At 39.2% G+C, this 18,450-nt stretch overlaps 1 protein-coding gene across 1 annotated transcript in view; it reads left to right on the plus strand.

Annotated features, from left to right (window-relative positions):
• Nucleotides 1-18,450, plus strand: part of LOC105492325 (dynein axonemal heavy chain 5) — a 257,015-nt gene that overhangs the window by 192,630 nt on the left and 45,935 nt on the right. The window contains exons 62-67 of the mRNA XM_011759339.3: nucleotides 1,985-2,120; nucleotides 2,736-3,052; nucleotides 4,002-4,157; nucleotides 4,997-5,179; nucleotides 16,451-16,694; nucleotides 18,007-18,121. Of these exons, the coding sequence (XP_011757641.2) occupies nucleotides 1,985-2,120; nucleotides 2,736-3,052; nucleotides 4,002-4,157; nucleotides 4,997-5,179; nucleotides 16,451-16,694; nucleotides 18,007-18,121 (1,151 nt within the window). The remainder of the gene's footprint in view (nucleotides 1-1,984; nucleotides 2,121-2,735; nucleotides 3,053-4,001; nucleotides 4,158-4,996; nucleotides 5,180-16,450; nucleotides 16,695-18,006; nucleotides 18,122-18,450) is intronic.

Raw genomic sequence — 18,450 nt, forward strand, 5'->3', positions numbered from 1 at the left:
TGTTGCTCTTCTCCCTCCATAGGACTCCATGAAAGTCCGGGGGTTTGTGGGCCTCCCAAAAGGCAGGAGAAGGGTTCCAATCTACAGTTCACCATGGCCCAGGCCTGCATGGCCCATTGAAGGAGAGTGTGTCCTGGCTACGCCCCATGCAGAAGCCAGTGCCTTTGCCTAGGGTTCAGCTTGCCTAGGCCTGTGGGAGAGCTGGTCACCTCTCTGGGACCTATGAGAGAGTGGGCTTGAGGATGGGGGTACTACTCAGGGAACCCAGTAAGTCCCGTGTGCTTCCCTCAACAGGCTGGGGGGAGCACACGGAACTTACGGTTTTCTTTCTCTTGCATTCTCAACATTTGCTCCTTTCTCTTCTCCCAAATTGTAATCCCCCAAAGAAGCCTGGGCTTCCAGAAAACAAAAGCCAGAAAGGGAGAGGCCTGGTCATTTTCTGATTTGGCTGATGGAATTGGGATTGAAGAATTTAGCGAAAGCAAATCAATATTAAAAGTATCTTACAAATAAAAAGATTTTTTTTTCTAATAAACGATGTAGGATTGTCCTTCCCAACTGGCACCTTCCTTCTTGAAGGAGACAAACAGATATGAGGGGCCGTGGTTAGGGGATGTGCCTGTCTGATGGACTGTTAGTTTTTTTGCCTTAACTCTAGAGGAAGAAAATAGATTAGGACAAAGCGGAATAAATACCCTGCTTTTGAAAAGCACTGTAATGTGTTATTACAAAAACAATTCATGTCTCTATGGAAAATACAGGTAACCCTGGAGATAAACATTAATCATATTCTGTTATTATTCATATCATAATATATGCCTTTCACATGCGTTTTAAACTCAACATAACTGATAATTTAGGAATACCATTTTATAAATTGAATTTTTAACTTAATATATTGTGCTCTTCTTTCTTGGTCATAAAAATTTTTATAGGATTTTTTTTCATGGCTTCAGAGTGTTCTTATTCATGGATACACTATAATTTATTTAAATAATCCTCTATTGTTAGACACTTAGCATGTATATATATATTTGAACACCCAATGACTTGTCATGTAGGTAAACCTTTGTCCATACCCATTTTATTTCATAAGTTTAGATTTTTACAAGTAGAATAAGCAATTGTTGCTTAAACACTAAGAAACAGAGCCATTTGTTTTTTGCTTTTTGTGTTTTTTTGAGACAGAGTCTCACTATGTTGCCAAGGCTGGATTTGAGTGGCACGATCTTGGCTCACTGCAATCTCCACCTCCTGGATTCAAGTAATTCTCCTGCCTCAGCCTCCCAAGTATCTGGGATTACAGGCGCCTGCCACCACGCCTGGCTAATTTTTGTATTTTTAGTAGAAATGGGGGTTCACCATGTTAGTCAGGCTGGTCTTGAACTCCTGATCTCAAGTGATCCGCCCACTTCATGGCCTCCTAAAGTCCTGGGATTGCAGGCGTGAGCCACTGGAGCCATTTGTTTTTAAGAAATAAGCACCTGCCAGGTGTGGTGGCTCATGCCTGTAATCCCAGCACTTTGGGAGGCTGAGGTGGGTGGATCACCTGAGGTTGGGAGTTTGAGACCAGCCTGACCAACATGGAGAAACCCCATCTCTACTAAAAATACAAAAGTAATGGGGCGTGGTGGCACATGCCTATAGTCCCAGCTATGTGGGAGGCTGAGGCAGGAGAATCGCTTGAACCCGGGAGGCAGAGGTTGCAGTGAGCCGAGATCGCACCATTGGAGTCCAGTTGGGGTAACAAGAGTGAAACTCCATCCAGCCAAGTACCATGGGCAGGGGATAAGATAGAGGACAGGGAAAAGGAGAGAGGACTGGGCTGACAGACACATGGAAATAGAATGTCATGCTTCTTGTGAAGTAATGGCTCACATGTCTCAGGAAGGCAGATAAGATGGTATGTTCTACAGTTACATTTTTGAGGCAGAGGCTATATTTATTTCAGTAAAAGTTTTCTTGTGATTATGACTTTCGTTAGACCTTACTTGAAGATGCAGAGCGATGCAGACACAAGATGCAGACAGCTTCCACACTCATCAGTGGCTTGGCAGGTGAAAAAGAAAGATGGACACAGCAAAGCCAAGAGTTTGCTGCACAAACTAAAAGACTCGTAGGTATGTAAATTGCTTTATTAATGAGATTGTGTGTTGACTGTGATAAGGAATTCGACAGCTTATACTTTAGACAGCTTATACTTTAATCCAAATAAAAAACAATGCTTGATTATTTCAAATTCCTGTGTGTGTGTGTGTGTGTGTGTGTGTGTGTGTGTGTGTGTTTCTCCAGCTATTTCAGAGAAAGAGACATTGGTCTGGCATCTGTGCTGTCCTTATTAGATGTGTTAACTATCTTCATGCCTTTTATTATCAGGTCACTTTAGAATTCTGTGAGTACATGGGTATATTGATCAAGGTCACATTTAATGAAGGCTCTGTCTTAGGAGGTTTGATTCTCTTAAACTTAGAGGCCGTCTTTTCACTTCCAATGAGAGTAAAAATAATCCAGTGCTTGACTGCTAGCAGGTATCGCTTGGTAGGCCACTTGGACCCTATTGACTAATAAACCAGACTACTGCTTATTCACTCGCACAGCCACACGTGCTTCCAGTTTGATTTGTGGAATTTAGTTTAAAAGAATTATTGTCTTTTACATTTTTTTCATTTTTAATATGCTGTACAATTACAAGGATGAACCTAAAGTATTTCAGTGGTGTTTGTTTTCTGTTTTAGGGGATGTACTGTTGGCTACAGCTTTTCTATCTTATTCTGGTCCATTTAACCAAGAGTTTCGTGATCTTCTGTTAAATGACTGGCGGAAGGAAATGAAAGCCCGGAAAATTCCATTTGGAAAGAACCTAAATCTCAATGAGATGTTGATTGATGCTCCTACTATTAGTGAATGGAACCTCCAAGGTCTGCCAAATGATGACCTGTCCATTCAAAATGGAATTATTGTCACGAAGGCATCTCGTTACCCTTTGTTAATTGATCCACAGACTCAAGGCAAGATCTGGATTAAAAATAAAGAAAGCCGAAATGAATTCCAGGTAATTTGTGTATTAGTATGTTTATGTTACCGGTTAAGTTTTATTGCCTCAAATAAACAAAAATCCAAGAGTAAAGAAATATTTGAAAACATTAGAGATGTTTTTGTAATCCTAGGTAGAGCAGTAGCAGATGCAAGCTTAAATCTAATAAGAAAATATTTTCTAAAACTTTCATTATTTGCATATGTGTTAATCTCTACCAATGCCATCTTTCAATGGTTTCAGACTATTCTGTCAGGGTCCAGGGCTCTCTTTGATGAGTAGAGAATGGCAGAGCTGTATCACGCAAAGTCTGCAGCATTTTGCATGAATACTTCCTAATTATCACATTATTATTTGTCACAAAAGTGGTAGTGGTGAAGAAAAAACATTGCTGCCACACAGAACCTTTACATGCTTCCCAATAAAACAAAATAATGGTTTACTAAACAACAATGGAAACAATTAAACTTCTTTACAATTTCACCAAGTGTGGGTTTCAAAATCCAGGATCTCTAAAAATCTATGTAAAAGGTGAATGACCCCTTATCCTAAATACTTGGGATCAGAAGTGTTTCAGATTTTAGATTTTGGAATATTTACACGTACATAATGGGATAACTTGAGGATGGGACTCAAGTCAGAACACAAAATTCATTTATGTTTCATATACACCTTATTCATATACTTGAAGGTAATTTTATAGAATATTTAAAACAATTTTATGCATGAAACAAAGTTTGTGTACATTCAACCATCAGAAAGCACAGGGGTCAGGTGTGGAATTTTCCACTGTGGCGTCATGTAGACTCTCAACAAGTTTTGTATTTTGGGACATTTTGGATGCTCAATTTGTATTTGCCTCTTGCAGTAGAATGCTTTAGGCTGCATTTGAAAACAGTTATCCCTGTGCTTGCTTCATAATAATGTCTGTCGACAGCAACCTTGAACCTTGTGATCCTGTTTCTAGATCACGTCTTTAAATCACAAGTACTTCAGAAACCACCTGGAAGACAGCCTTTCTCTTGGAAGGCCCTTGCTTATTGAAGATGTTGGAGAGGAACTAGATCCAGCACTAGATAATGTTTTGGAAAGAAACTTCATTAAAACCGGGTCTACCTTTAAGGTAGGTTACACGTCTGGATGACAATGTGCGAAACAGTTACCATGAGGCCAGGTCAATGTGACATGGATAGAATTCTCTTAATAGGCAGCAACTTAAATTTGAGTCCATGGGAAAGGTTTGCTTTTCTCTTCTACACTTCTTGACTTTGGATTAAAATATCCAAGAGCAATCCCTTTAGGAATATTGACTTCACTTTTGTAGTGTGTGAAGGGGTCTGACTGCCTCTTGATGTTGATAGTTTTGAAGCTTCTCCATTCCCCTCTCCCCTTCTGCCCCACTCACATCTGGGCAAGCTGATAAAACCTGGGTGCCCCCTCCTTTGGCACAAGTTGAAAATTCAAACCATGCAACACCCTGTCCACACCTATGTGTGGGAACCCTCAGCCCAGCTCTACCCCCTAAACACCATAAAGTCCTAGAGCAGCTTCCCCTCCCTGCTCTCTCAAGCCAGTTTTTGGGACCTGTTTGGGAACCTGCTCTGATCTCTCCCACAGTCTCATCATGTGAGTAACAAGCCTTTTTATACTCTTTTGATGCATGTGTAGCATCATCAGTCTCAACCTCTGAACTGAATTTTGGGTAAGGGATCCATCTCACTCCTGCAATGTGATCACAATTTTGGTGTTAAATGCTATATTCAGTCTTCCTTCCATCCTTTGCTTCCCTCCTTTCCTCCTAGTTGTCTGAAGCTGTGCAGATGCCTCATGACCATTTCTTTTTTAGTATACAAATGATCTCCAGTTATGTCATTATTTAAAACAATACTTGATCTGATACAAAAAAGACATAGTAAGGTATATCTCTATTTTCTTACTTTTAAATTTCTTTTTATAAAAAAGGTGAAAGTTGGTGACAAGGAAGTAGATGTGTTGGATGGCTTTAGACTCTACATTACCACCAAACTGCCTAACCCAGCCTATACCCCTGAGATAAGTGCCCGTACCTCCATCATTGACTTCACTGTCACCATGAAAGGTCTAGAAGATCAGTTACTTGGGAGGGTCATTCTCACAGAGAAGCAGGTGAGTGAAGTGTGGCTCCCTCCCATTCTGCATTGCTTTAATGTCATATTTCATTGACAAAATTAAGATAATAACAGTTGTAATAGGACTGAGTTTCTCCCCTTTTATTCCCTGTGTTTTTTTCCCATTAATCTCCAAGTATCTCCAAGTATCTTCTTTTTTTCCTAAAGGAAATTATTAACCAATCATCTACCCGTATGTTTCACATATGTCTCATAAATTACATATGTCATCGATTGCCTTGATACAGGCTGATGGTGAAACTACGAGGAATCAGTCTCATCTTCAGCATCATTATTCTGGTCTTAAATTACTTGATTTTGCTGAAAAGTGTGTTCTGTTATGAGTTTTACTAACCTGTTGACTTTTAATTTTCTGGTACACATCTAGGTTTTTCTTTCATTTGATTCATTATTATGCTTTTAGAATATAAAATTAAAACTTCGTACTCATAACAAACAACATTGTTAGTTCTCATTTGTGATCTAAGAGAGCCCTGTAGTATGTCCTGACAGGGTCTGATGTGAGAAGACAGAAGTTCGTGACACCTGAGTTTCACTCTGTAACTTTTGAAGACTACTTACATAACTATGCTAATGAAACATAACTCCACATATGCCTTCTTTACTTCTGTTTTATGGGATAACCTAATGCTCAATGAAAAATGGCCACACATTTGTAAACTTCCTTCTTTTGAGTGAGCATTTTCTCTAGGGAACACGTGAGGCTTCAGCAAAGAAACGTGGAAGATTTTAATGGGAATGTTATGGTGAAACTGCATGAACTCTTAACGTTGCTATTGATTTACTCCTGGGTTCAATAATAATGAGGAGTTTAGTTAACTTAGTGACACCTTCTATGCTGACCTGAAGATTATTTATGTTAATACAGTCAGCAAAGTCTTCGGGGTCTGTCCTTCCCCTTCTCTGTACCTTTTCTGTGTGTTGTACGGTGCTTGCCCTTCTGAGCCTACCACATGTCTATCTCTTTCTCCTCCACTTCCTCTCCTTCTCTCTCCCTTCTCTTTTCCTGAACGTTATTGTTAATTTATAGCTCATGAATCACAGGGTCATAAAGTTGGAAGCTGCATTAGGAGCATTTAATCCAGCTTCATAAATTCACATGGTTGAGTGATCTCGGAATGGCAGATACTGATTCTGATTCCTGCCACTGAGTTGCTGTTGTGGTAATGACAGCCTTCAAAATATGTACTTGCTTAGTTTTTGAGTCTCGAGTTAAATCTCAATAGAGGTGGTGGAGGAAATTTAGCATTGTCGAATAATTACTTCAGGCAGAACTGGGATTCTTGAGCAATAGCATGTGACCTTGAGCAAGTGGGAGTTCCTGAGGGTCTTTTGGGCCACCTCTGTCACTGGTATTTGAGACTGTCCTTCCACCTGTAGCCTTGGCTTCATGGAGATAAGAGGCCCTATAGCAGTTTGAATAATATTCTTGTCCTTGGTTTTCTTATATTCAACTGAATGAATACAGTCTCCTTGGAACAAATAATTGGATCTGACAGACTTGGATTGCAGCAAAACACAACAACAGCAACAACAACAACAAAAATAACCCATCCCTGGGGCTTAATTCCTGTAGCAGAGGTTTAAGATGAGATAAGGAGCTTGTTAAGCTCATTTGAAAACACTTGGAGCAACCCTGAAAAGCCAGTGTGGATGCAGGACCAGGCTGTTTCTTACTTCTTAGGAAAATTGAGTGTCTTGAGAAAATTACTTCTTTAATATCATCTCATTATCAGAATCTGTTCTGGGCTCACAGCAAATAATTCTTACAAAATGATCAGCCAGAATAATGTGACACTCATTTTTTTTTCTTTCATAATAACAGACACTCGTTTTCTTTTATAATGTGAACAACATTATAACACCTAACCTTTATTTATTGTGTTCCCAAAATGAGGTCTTGTGGTAGAAGAAGTGAGCTGCTGGGCTTAATTTTGATGGATTTTCAGCAGTATGCTTATTCTAAGGGGCTTTTATTTTGCAGCTTCTTCACTTCCCAGCATATTCCTGAATCTGCTAACACTGCTGGACCTTCTCAATCTGGGTGGTGCAAATGGGTCTGAGTTGATCCCTGCTGCTTTTGGGCCATTTCCTATAGTCTAGTTACTCTATTGAAAAGAGTCTTATGTCTGTGCTTTGTGAACACAGATATATCAGTGTTTTAAAGTCCAAATTATTCCTTTGACTTCAGTGACAATGCATTCTCTCTGACTATAATCTCACTTCTTGGGTGATTATACATATAAAATATCAATTTGAAATTTTATTGATTTAAGGAGGTCTGTGGACACTAGGAAGATTACACACAGGAAGGAATAGGATATCCCACACAGAATAGGAAGTTGATGTTGGAAACCATCTGAGGAATGTGGGGCTGAAACAAAGGCTGAGTCTCTTCAGTGGGAATGAGTCATGACTTCTTAGGTTTGTTGGTTCTTCTTGTGAAAGGAGGCTCTGAACGGTAATTGTTCATGCAACGGAAAGATACATCTTTGACTCTAAAAATTAATCAGTTGTTCTGTGTCCTGGGGATACAGGGGCAATGAGGGACCTTATTATCACACGTAATCGGGTCTCATGAATGCTCAGTTGTACACCTGTTAGACCTTCAGGTTTGTTTGCTTCAGAAACACATGGAAATCTTAGAGCATATGAATGCAAGGAAGCGTGAATTTTAACAGAGTTTATATTTTCTGTGTGCTTCAAGACAGTCATTTTAAATGCATGTGCTGTTCAAATTCACATCAAGGCTATATCCAGTTGTTTATCTGATGTGCCTGTGAGTAGATTTGGACATTCTGCTGTTATTACCAGAAGGTGATGTATCTAGACCATTTTGAACAGGCGGGAAACCAGTAGGCCTACAACAACCTTCCTTTATAGAAACCAGATCTCTTAGACTCACTCTCACTTGGATCATAGAGAATAAAATAGAAACTTAAAAAAAAATCTATGTTCCATTGGGAGAAAAATGCCAGTGTTGATCAACAGCTCCTATTGGTCACACAATACAAGGCCTCAGGGATCATCATTGTTCAGAATTCTGGATGAGCAAACAAGTGTGTGATTTCCTTTTGAGGTACAAGTTCCTGAACTTGGTGAAACTGACATGGGAAGTAATTTAAGAAGGACATTAAATAGACATCATTATCACCAGCTCACTGTTGGTGGAGGAAAAAGAAATCTCTTTCTGAGTGCTCTTGTTTAATAAGAGAAATGATATTTGGTAATGGAGCCTGAGTTATACCTTTAAGAATGAGAACTCTAAGCCGGGCGCGGTGGCTCACGCCTGTAATCCCAGCACTTTGGGAGGCCGAGGCGGGCGGATCACAAGGTCAGGAGATCGAGACCACGGTGAAACCCCATCTCTACTAAAAATACAAAAAATTAGCCGGGCGCGGTTGTGGGCGCCTGTAGTCCCAGCTACTCGGGAGGCTGAGGCAGGAGAATGGCGGGAACCCGGGAGGCGGAGCTTGCAGTGAGCCGAGATCGCGCCACTGCACTCCAGCCTGGGTGACAGAGCGAGACTCCGTCTCAAAAAAAAAAAAAAAAAAAAAAAAAAAAAAAAAAAAAAAAAAAGAATGAGAACTCTGGCTGCCGTTTGTCTTTTACTGATTTCAAAACTTTGGTTATAAATGCAGTTTATGTACACAAATAAGTTTAGTTTTCATTTGCTTCTTTAAGCTACTTACAGTAAAAAAATCATTTAATTAACAAATGCCATGTTCACGAAATTTTACCAAACCACCCTGTACATGTAAATTTTTATTTTATTTTTAATTGATATATAGTAATTGTACATGTTTATGGGGTACATAGTGATATTTCCATAGTATAATGTATAGTGATCAGATTGGGGTAATTAGCATATCCATCATCCCAAACATTGATCATTTCTCTATGTTGGGAACATGCAATATTCTCCTTCGAACTATTTGAAATTATGTAATACATTATAATCATTAAGTACAGTCATCCTGTAATACTATAAAACACTATAATTTATTCATCCTATCTAGCTGTAATTTTGTATCTTAACAAATCTCTCCCTCTCTCACCCTTTCCCCCACCCTTCCCAGCCTCTAGTATCCTCTGTTCTGCTTTTCACTTCTATAAGATCAACATTTTTTTTTTAGCTTACACATGTGAGTGAGAATATGTAGTGTTTTACTTTCTGTTCCTAGCTTATTTCACTTAGCATAATGACCTCCAGTTCCATCCATGGTGCTGTGAATGACAGGATTTTATTCTTTTTTATTGCTGAATAGTATTCCATTGTGTACGTATACCACATTTCCTTCACCCATTCGTCTGTTGTTGGGCACCTAGGTTAATTCCATGTCTTGTCAATTGTGGATAGTGCTGCAGTAAACATGGGGGTGCAGACATGTCTTCAATACACTGATTTCCTTTCCTTTGAGTACGTGCCCAGTAGTGGGATTGATGGATCATGTGGTAGTTCTATTTGTTTCAGTGTGTGTATCTGTGTGTGTAGTTTTTTGAGGGACTTCCATACTGTTCTCCATAGTGGTTGTATTAGTTTACATTCCCACCCACAGTGTTTAACAGTTTCCTTTTCTCTCAGCATCCTCACCAGGGTTTGTTATTTTTTGACTTTTTGATAATAGCCAACCCAGCTGGGGTAAGATGATATGTCATTTTGGTTTTGATTTGCATTTCCCCAATGAATAGTGATGTTGATAATTTTTGCATATATTTCTTGGTCATTTTTATGTCTTTTGAGACATGTCTGTTCAGATAATTTACATATTTTTTAATCGATTTTTTTTCTGTTGAGATGTTTGAGTTCCTTGTATGTTCTGGATATTAATCCCCTCCTAGATAAATAGCTTGTAACTATTTGTTTCCATTTTGTAAGTTATCTTTTCACTCTGTTGATTGTTTCCTTTGCTGTGCAGAAGCTTTTTGATATAACCCCATTTGTTTATTTTGGCTTTTGTTGCCTGTGCTTTTGAGATCTTATTCATAGACTTTTTTTCCCAGACCAGTGTCCTGAAGCATTTCCTTTATGTTTTCTTCTAGCAGTTTTATAGTTTCAGGTCTTACTTTTAGATCTTTGATCTATTTTGTACTTTTAAAATTCCCTTTGGAATATGTCACCGTGTTTTTTTTTTTTTTTTTAAGACGGAGTCTCGCTCTGTCGCCCAGGCTGGAGTGCAGTGGCCGGATCTCAGCTCACTGCAAGCTCTGCCTCCCGGGTTTACGCCATTCTCCTGCCTCAGCCTCCTGAGTAGCTGGGATTACAGGCGCCCGCCACCTCGCCCGGCTAGTTGTTTTTTTTTTTTGTATTTTTTAGTAGAGACGGGGTTTCACTATATTAGCCAGGATGGTCTCGATCTCCTGACCTCATGATCCGCCCGTCTTGGCCTCCCAAAGTGCTGGGATTACAGGCTTGAGCCACCGCGCCTGGCCTGGAATATGTCACCGTTTATATAAGAATTTTACATTACAGCCTTAGAATTTATATAGAATACTTAGCGCAAATCTTTACTCTTCTATCTATCGATCTATCTATCTATCTATCTATCTATCTATCTATCTATCAATCAATCAATCTGCCTGCTGAAAGATAATCCTTTTGGTGGGAAAGAGATTTATGGATAAAATTATTTTGATTAACTTTGCCTCATCATATTAATCTGAAAGAGTCTTATCTTCTTCTTATGAATTGGTGCAATGAAAATAATCGTTTAATACAAATATGTTTAAATCAGCATATAAATGAAAATATGCTTATAACCATATCCCTAAGTAGGTTTTCAATCTTTTAACCTTGAACAAAAAGCAAGCAATGATTGTTCTATTTTTTTTTCTCAGATAACCTTTCTTTTGCCAGTAACTTTCTAGTGCCCAAGTATTTGGCCACTTGTTTCTATTTTATATACAGATTGCTTTTGGGATTCCAAATAGTACTTTAAATTATACTGTTTACTTAGTATATTTTATTTTCATGCGTTTCAAACTTTGGGGAAATGTACTTCTTAGCTTTGTTTTAATCCTTTGGGAATATAGGCAATTACTTTAATTGATAAATTTATTAACAATGATATTAAATTGACCACAGCCATCTTAATAACGTTCAATCTTTTTATTTACTATTTTTTAATCAAGAATTGAATGGTTTGCCACTCATCGTATACATCATTACTATGTTTATTTTATTAATATTTGTTTCATAAGCAACATGGAGGCATGATTTTAACCTCAATTCCATAGTTCTCAAGTAGAAATAAGATTAGAAAAGTAGATTGTGACAGGTTTTGCCAACTATGTTGAGAATTTTGGACCTTTCAAAATAGGTAAGGGAGATCTCCTGAGTGACTATGAGTGGAAAAGCGTCAGCAGGAAGACCAGCTTTGTTAGAGTAGTCCATGAATGACAAGTAAATTCTCAAGTAGGGCAGTGGTTATGTGATTGAAAAAATGGGCAGAAGATAAAGGTTTGTGTGCAGGAAGAATTGATAAGACCTGGTGCTGCTTTTGAGTTTGACAGTCCATGCTCTCATTCCCAGTTGACACGAAAGCATTCGTCCTTTGCATTCTAAGTTCTCCCTTCTTATCCCTTTTCAGCTGCTTTATTATGCACTTTTATGATAATATGTGAAATTCAAAGTATCATTTATCATTTACTTTGTGCCACATTTCGACTTGATTTTTCAAACTACTTATTTTTACAATAAGCATTATCGTGCTTCTGAAAATTCGTCCAGAAATGATGAATCAAGGGAGAAGATGGAAGGGAAGAGACATTTTGAGCAGTTATCGTAATCTAGCCACTGCCTTCGCTGCATTACTGGCGATATCTTCACCATCATCCTATGAGCAGTTTTTACATACATTTTGTGGATGAAAATACTGAGGCCTGCAGAGTTTTAAAACATGGCAAATGTCATGTAGCTGATGGGTTTTGAGAGCCACAATTCAAACATATGTCTTCCTGATGTCAAAACCATCAGTCTTTCTACTGCTTTACATTTCTTCCCTTACCTGTCTTCAGGTGAAGACCTTTAAATGCTTACCTTTAGGAACTCGGAAATGATAGTGATCGTGTGTGAAATTTATAAATATGGCAATAAAAATTGCTTGAATTTTCATTATCACTTTTATTTCCTAGTACAACCAGAATGTGAAGGCTTTTATTATAACTGCTTATGGAAATGAATTTTATAGCAGCCATTAAATGTCACTTATTTGTACTCATTTCTACATTTTCCGAAATTTGAAATTCTCATCTCGTGAATCAATGAATTGAAATAACCACTAAGGGAGCTTTCATATGTAACCAGATAACAGATGGAAACAAAGATGATAAGAGCAGGTTTTGCTTGAGTTGCTACATCTTCAAGAATTAAGAATGGATACAAATCCTGAACTTTTGTTTTGCTTAAAGAGGGAATTCTTCCTTTCCTCGACTGGCCCCAGACCTGATTCACTGTGCTCAGAGTGTGAGTTGAGAGTCTGGTGGGGTCTTACCGACTCAAACCATTCAGTCAATGGTGATGAACTGGCTGAAACATAAAGCCGAGGCCACTGGTCTTCGCTGTTTGCTTTCATGCAGTTTTGTTAGCACATCCTTTATTTTTAACGTCATGGTTTTCAGAGACTGAGCATTTCCACGTCTGTATTTCTGGCACAAAGACTAGACTTTCCAGTTCACTGTGTGTTTCAGTTTATCAGTTTGAAAACAGATGCAACATTTAGTCATTCAATTTGCAGTGTTAATTGAGTGCCTACTATGTACCAGGCTTTGTTTCTCTAACTGGAGAATTTATCAATGAACAAAATAGACTCGAAGACCAAACTATCACTAGAGTATAACATATAATTTATGTATTATGTTAGAAGGTGGTAAATGCTATAAAAAGTACAGACACTGGTGAGCAGGAGAGCTGGAGAGTCAGCTGGTGGGCTAGAATTTTAGAGAGGTTGGTCACGGTGGGGCTCACTGAGAATGTGACATTTGAGGAAGACTTGAGTAAGGGAAGAGAGTGAGTTATTTGGAAGAAGAACAGACCTGACAGAGCAGCAGCCAATGCAGAGGCCCTGAGGCAAGAGAGTTCTTTATGGGTTTAAGACAGTGAGTCTGAAAGTGTGTTTCCTGGAATAGCAGCACCACATCACATGGGATTAGAAGTGCAAATTCCCAGATGCTGTTCCAAGCCTATAGCACAAGCCTTCCAGGTGATCCTCATGCACTGAAATTTGAAAACCACTGATGTAGGAAATAGCACGTGTGGCTGGAGCAAAGTGAAAAATGGGAGAGAAGTAGGAAATGAGGTCCCAGCAGTAATGAAGGAGGGGGCAGCTTGGTAGACCTTTGACCCTGAGTGGCAAAATTGGCCACTGGAGGGTTTTGAGAGAGGAAGTATGTTTTAATAGCATCATTCTGACTCCTGGGCTGGAAGTAGACCGGCGGGTAAGGCCGGGGGTAGGGAGACCTGTTTAGACCTCCTAATTTAGAGGGGGAGGTGACGATGATAGTTTAAAATCGGGTGGTGATAGTGGAGGGAGTGAGAAATGATTAGATTCTGAATCTCGTTTTCAGGTGGAGATGATAGAACTTGCCAATGAATTTGTTGTTGAATTTGAGGAAAAGAAAATGACCAAGCAGGGTTCAAAAGTTTTGGCCAGAGCATCTGGAAGAATAGTGTTGCCATTTGCCAGGCTGTGGAAGGCTGAGGTGGAGCAGGTTTCAAGGGAGGATCAGACGTTTTGTTTTGCTGATGGTGCTAAGTAGGAGACGTCTCTTAGATGTCCAAATGGAGATGTTGAAAGGAGGTATGATCTGAAGCTGAGATATAAACTTGGGAGTTATCAACATAGCGATAGTGTTTAAAACAAGATGTAATTCGTGGAGTAGTATGGGGATAAGTTTCTCGTAAGCATAAACTAAGTACCAAAAATGAATACTTGGAAGAGCCACTAAAGGAAAGAACTTGCGTAATGGTTAACAGTGACAGTTTGGGCTAGGTCTGGCCTCTCCTTTCCCTCCGTGTTTGTGTGCACACTGAATCATAACAAAGGTGTAATTAATCATGTAATCAGTGAGTAGTCCATTATGTTTTATATGCTTTCATATGATTCATCACTGCATCACTTTAGATTTCTGGCTCTCTCAATAGGGAGTAGAATCTATAAAACCTACTGTATTAGTCCATTCTCTCACTGCTATGAAGAAATACCTGACTGGGTAAAGGGGTTTTATTGGGTAAAGGAAAGAGGTTTTATTGACTCACAGTTCTGCATGGCGGGGGAGGCCTCAGGAAACTTACAATCATGGTGAAAGGTAAAGGAGAAGCAGGCACCTTCTTCACAGGGTGGCAGGACAGAGTGAGTGCAAGCAGGGGAAGTGCCAGATGCTTATAAAACCATCAGATCTTGTGAGAACTCACACACTGTTACGAGAACAGCGTGGGGGAAACTGCCTCCATGACCCCATTACCTCTATCTGTTCCCACCCTTGATACGTGGGGCTTATGGGGGTTCCAATTCAAGGTGAGATTTGAGTGGGGACACAGAGTCAAACCATATCACCTACTGAGTCATATCCAGAGTACCCAATTGAGAATATACATTTCTGAAGCTGATCTAGAGATTTGAGCTTGGTACCATACATTCAGGTAGCTGCCGTGAGTCCAGTCAAACTGTCAAACATGCTCTCCTGTGATTTTGCTGTTTGTCACCTGCACTTAACCCTAGTTTCCCCATATTTTACTTATAATGAATTGTACATTATAAATGCAGTTAAATGTGGGTAAATTGTCAATAGACTCCATATCCAGGAAGCTCTTCAAATAAACTCTCTTAATACATAAGTTTCATTTTAAATTTGTAAATATCATTTATTTTTTGTTCCTTCCATTTTAGATTCTTTTCTTTAGCGTCACAGATAGAGTCTCTCATATAGCAAGTTGATATCCATATACAATTTGACTTGGTGCCAGAAGCATATTTCTCTTTTGTCTCCCTGCCTTTGGGCTTCCTCTTCCTGTGGCTTGCGTGGTGTCACACGTATTTCTCCTTCCCCCACCCTTGCCACCAGCTCCATCTTTTCTTTCCTCCTCTTCCTCTATCTCTCCCTTTCCAAGCTGCCAAGAGGAAGAAATGGCCAATAAGGATAATAGTCTTCCAAGGCTTCACTCTCCCAGCTGTCTACAAAGCTCCCTCAGAAAAGATGCAAAACTTTTCTGCTCTTGGAGACAACAGCAGGCCAAGAAGACTTTTCAGTTTAAACGTGCCCGCAGTTGCAGCTCAAGTTGCTTGCCTAAGATTTCGGAGAGTAGTTTTTCACAGACTTGGATACTTTTTCAATTAGCAAGTTTGAAATAACACATTTAAACAATAATGGAACTCTCTTAAGAAAGTAGACAGAAGTAAACCTATATAATCAGATATATATCTTTGTTTTCAAATATATGTCCCCTTCAAAAGAAGATTATATGTATAATGTTAAATATAATCACAGCAATCACTTGAAACTGATTTGACTTTAGAAAATAAATGGGTGATTAGAAGGATGCTGGTAGTATTTTTTGCTGGTTTCATGTTGCTTGGCACCTATTCTTCCTTCCTCTGTTACTTCTCCTCTACATTTTTTTAAAATTTTATTTTTAATTTTATTTTATGTTAGATGGAGTCTCACTCTTTCTTCCAGGCTGGAGTGCAGTGGCATGATCTCGGCTCACTGCAACCTCCGCCTCCCTGGTTCAAGGGATTCTCCTGCTTCAGCTTCCCAAGCAGCTGGGACTACAGGCATGAGCCATCACGCCCAGCTAATGTTTTTGTATTTTAGTAGAAACAGGGTTTCACCATGTTGGCCAGGCTGGTCTCAAACTCCTGACCTCAAATGATTCGCCTGCCTCCACCTCCTAAAGTGCTGGGACTACAGGTATGCGCCACCACGCCCAGCTATTTTTTTTTTTTTTTTTTTTTTTTTTTTTTTTTTTTTTTGGTATTTTAGTAGAGACGGGGTTTTACCATGTTGGCCAGGCTGGTCTCAAACTTTCGACTTCAAATGATCTGCCCACCTCTGCCTCCCAAAGTGCTGGGATTACAGGTGTGAGCCACTGTGCCCAGCCTTTCTCCTTTTTTGATGTCCATATTTCCTGCAGTTGATTATGATAAATACAGTAGAGGAACTTGAAAGCAGCCATGTAGGTTAATGTCTTAAGGAATACTCAACAGGACTTGTTAATTGAGGTAGAAAATATATTTGTGCAAACTAATAGGAATTGGAGAAAGAAAGAACTCATCTGATGGAAGATGTAACTGCAAACAAAAGAAGAATGAAGGAACTAGAAGATAACTTGCTTTACCGCCTGACAAGTACCCAGGGGTCCCTGGTAGAAGACGAGAGTCTCATTGTTGTGCTGAGTAACACAAAAAGGACAGCCGAGGAGGTGACACAGAAGCTAGAAATTTCTGCTGAGACGGAAGTTCAAATTAACTCAGCCCGGGAGGAATACAGACCTGGTGAGTTCGGTAATGAAAGACAAATGTCACAGGAAAATGAAATGAGAGAGGAACGAGAATTAGAGAAATGGAAGGATGTGAGGGAGTTATACAAATGATTATGCAAAGTGGAGGTGTTTTGTGGAATTTCTGTTGGGAAATATTCAGTAAAATGGAGGTCAAAAATTTTTATAATGCTATACATTTTCTGAGTACTTGTCATTCATGTTAGTAAATCCTTTAAGATTCTCATGAACTTATTTTGATGTTAGAAAGTAAAGAAGGAGAATTTTTAAAAATCTGATGACTGCAAATTAGAAATCTGAGGAATTAGTGCCCAGTTGTTTGTTGTTTGGTAACACTACGTTGGTGTTTTGTTTATAGTTTTTGTATTAGGAAGGTAGTTCTGTGGTCTCATGGGAGATTTTCATCCTCAGCCACCAATTTGCAAATTGGCCTGTACAAGAAAAGCCTGCTAAATAATTCAGTTGGATTGGCTATCTTTTAGTATTTTATTATTCCTTTTAACAAATAATCGGCCAGACGCGGTGGCTCACGCCTGTAATCCGAGCACTTTGGGAGGCTGAGGTGGGCTGATCACCTGAGGTCAGGAGTTTGAGACAAGCCTGGCCAACATGGCGAGATCATGCTGGATAGCATGGCAAAACCCTTTCCTGTCTCTACTGAAAATACAAAAAAAAAAAAAAAAATTAGCCAGGCATGATGGTGGGTGCCTGTAATCCCAGCTACTCAAGGCTACTGCACTTGAACCTGGGAGGCGGAGGTTGCAGTGAGCCGAGATCGCGCCATTGCAGCCTGGGGACAAGAAGCAAACTCCGTATCAAAAATAATACTAATAATAATTAAACTGTCATTTATTGATAGAGAGGCAGAAGCATCATCTTTGCAATGGGTCGTTTTCCAGACTTGAAGCCCAGGTTAGGCATGGCTTCTTGCTGGAACTTAAGGATGAGGTCCCTAATGGCTACCTCGCTCGCTGGGTGTTAAACATACAACCTTTGGAATTTCTTTGGTTGTCTTTTCTACCTGCAGTAAAAATAGAAAAAATATTTTTACGAGGGGTCTAGAGATTCTAAAATGAGAAGTGCCATTTAATAAATACAAATAGCTGACTACTTACAAAATGTTGTAAATAAGAAATAAATATATTAATAAGTGAGTATCACTTTGTATCCCATATCTGGTAGGCAGCCACTGATAAGATATAAAAATAAAAGTTGTTGTTTTCATTTAGAGTTTAAGCTGGTCTCTCTGCATGGGTCATTTATTTTCCTCTTTCGTAGCACATGCAACCTTGCTCTTTGTCTTCCAGTGGCTACACAGGGCAGCATCCTCTACTTCCTCATTACCGAGATGCGCTTGGTTAATGAGATGTATCAGACTTCGCTTCGCCAGTTTCTGGGCTTGTTTGACCTTTCCTTAGCCAGGTACGTCAGTACTCAGGAAGCTAAGCTGAATTCTAGATCTGTGCACCAAAATAATGACATTACATTTATAGCTTCCTTCCCCTTTGTTAGTAAGAGTCTTTTTCTTTTTTTAAATCTCAGATCAGTGTAATTACCAATGTGTTAACAAATCATTCTGGTTCACCATTTTATGCCCAGAGAAAACTCTGCCAACTATTTATCCATTGATTTGATTCCTTTGTCTTCGTGTGTTTCTGTTAAACAAGAAAATTCCCGAGATCTTGTTGTGAGTAATAATGCCCTGCAGGTGGAATTGATTTAGACAACATTCAGGATTCTGTTATGTTATT

This window comes from Macaca nemestrina, chromosome 6 (genome assembly GCF_043159975.1).
Source record: "Macaca nemestrina isolate mMacNem1 chromosome 6, mMacNem.hap1, whole genome shotgun sequence".
NCBI lineage: Eukaryota > Metazoa > Chordata > Mammalia > Primates > Cercopithecidae > Macaca > Macaca nemestrina.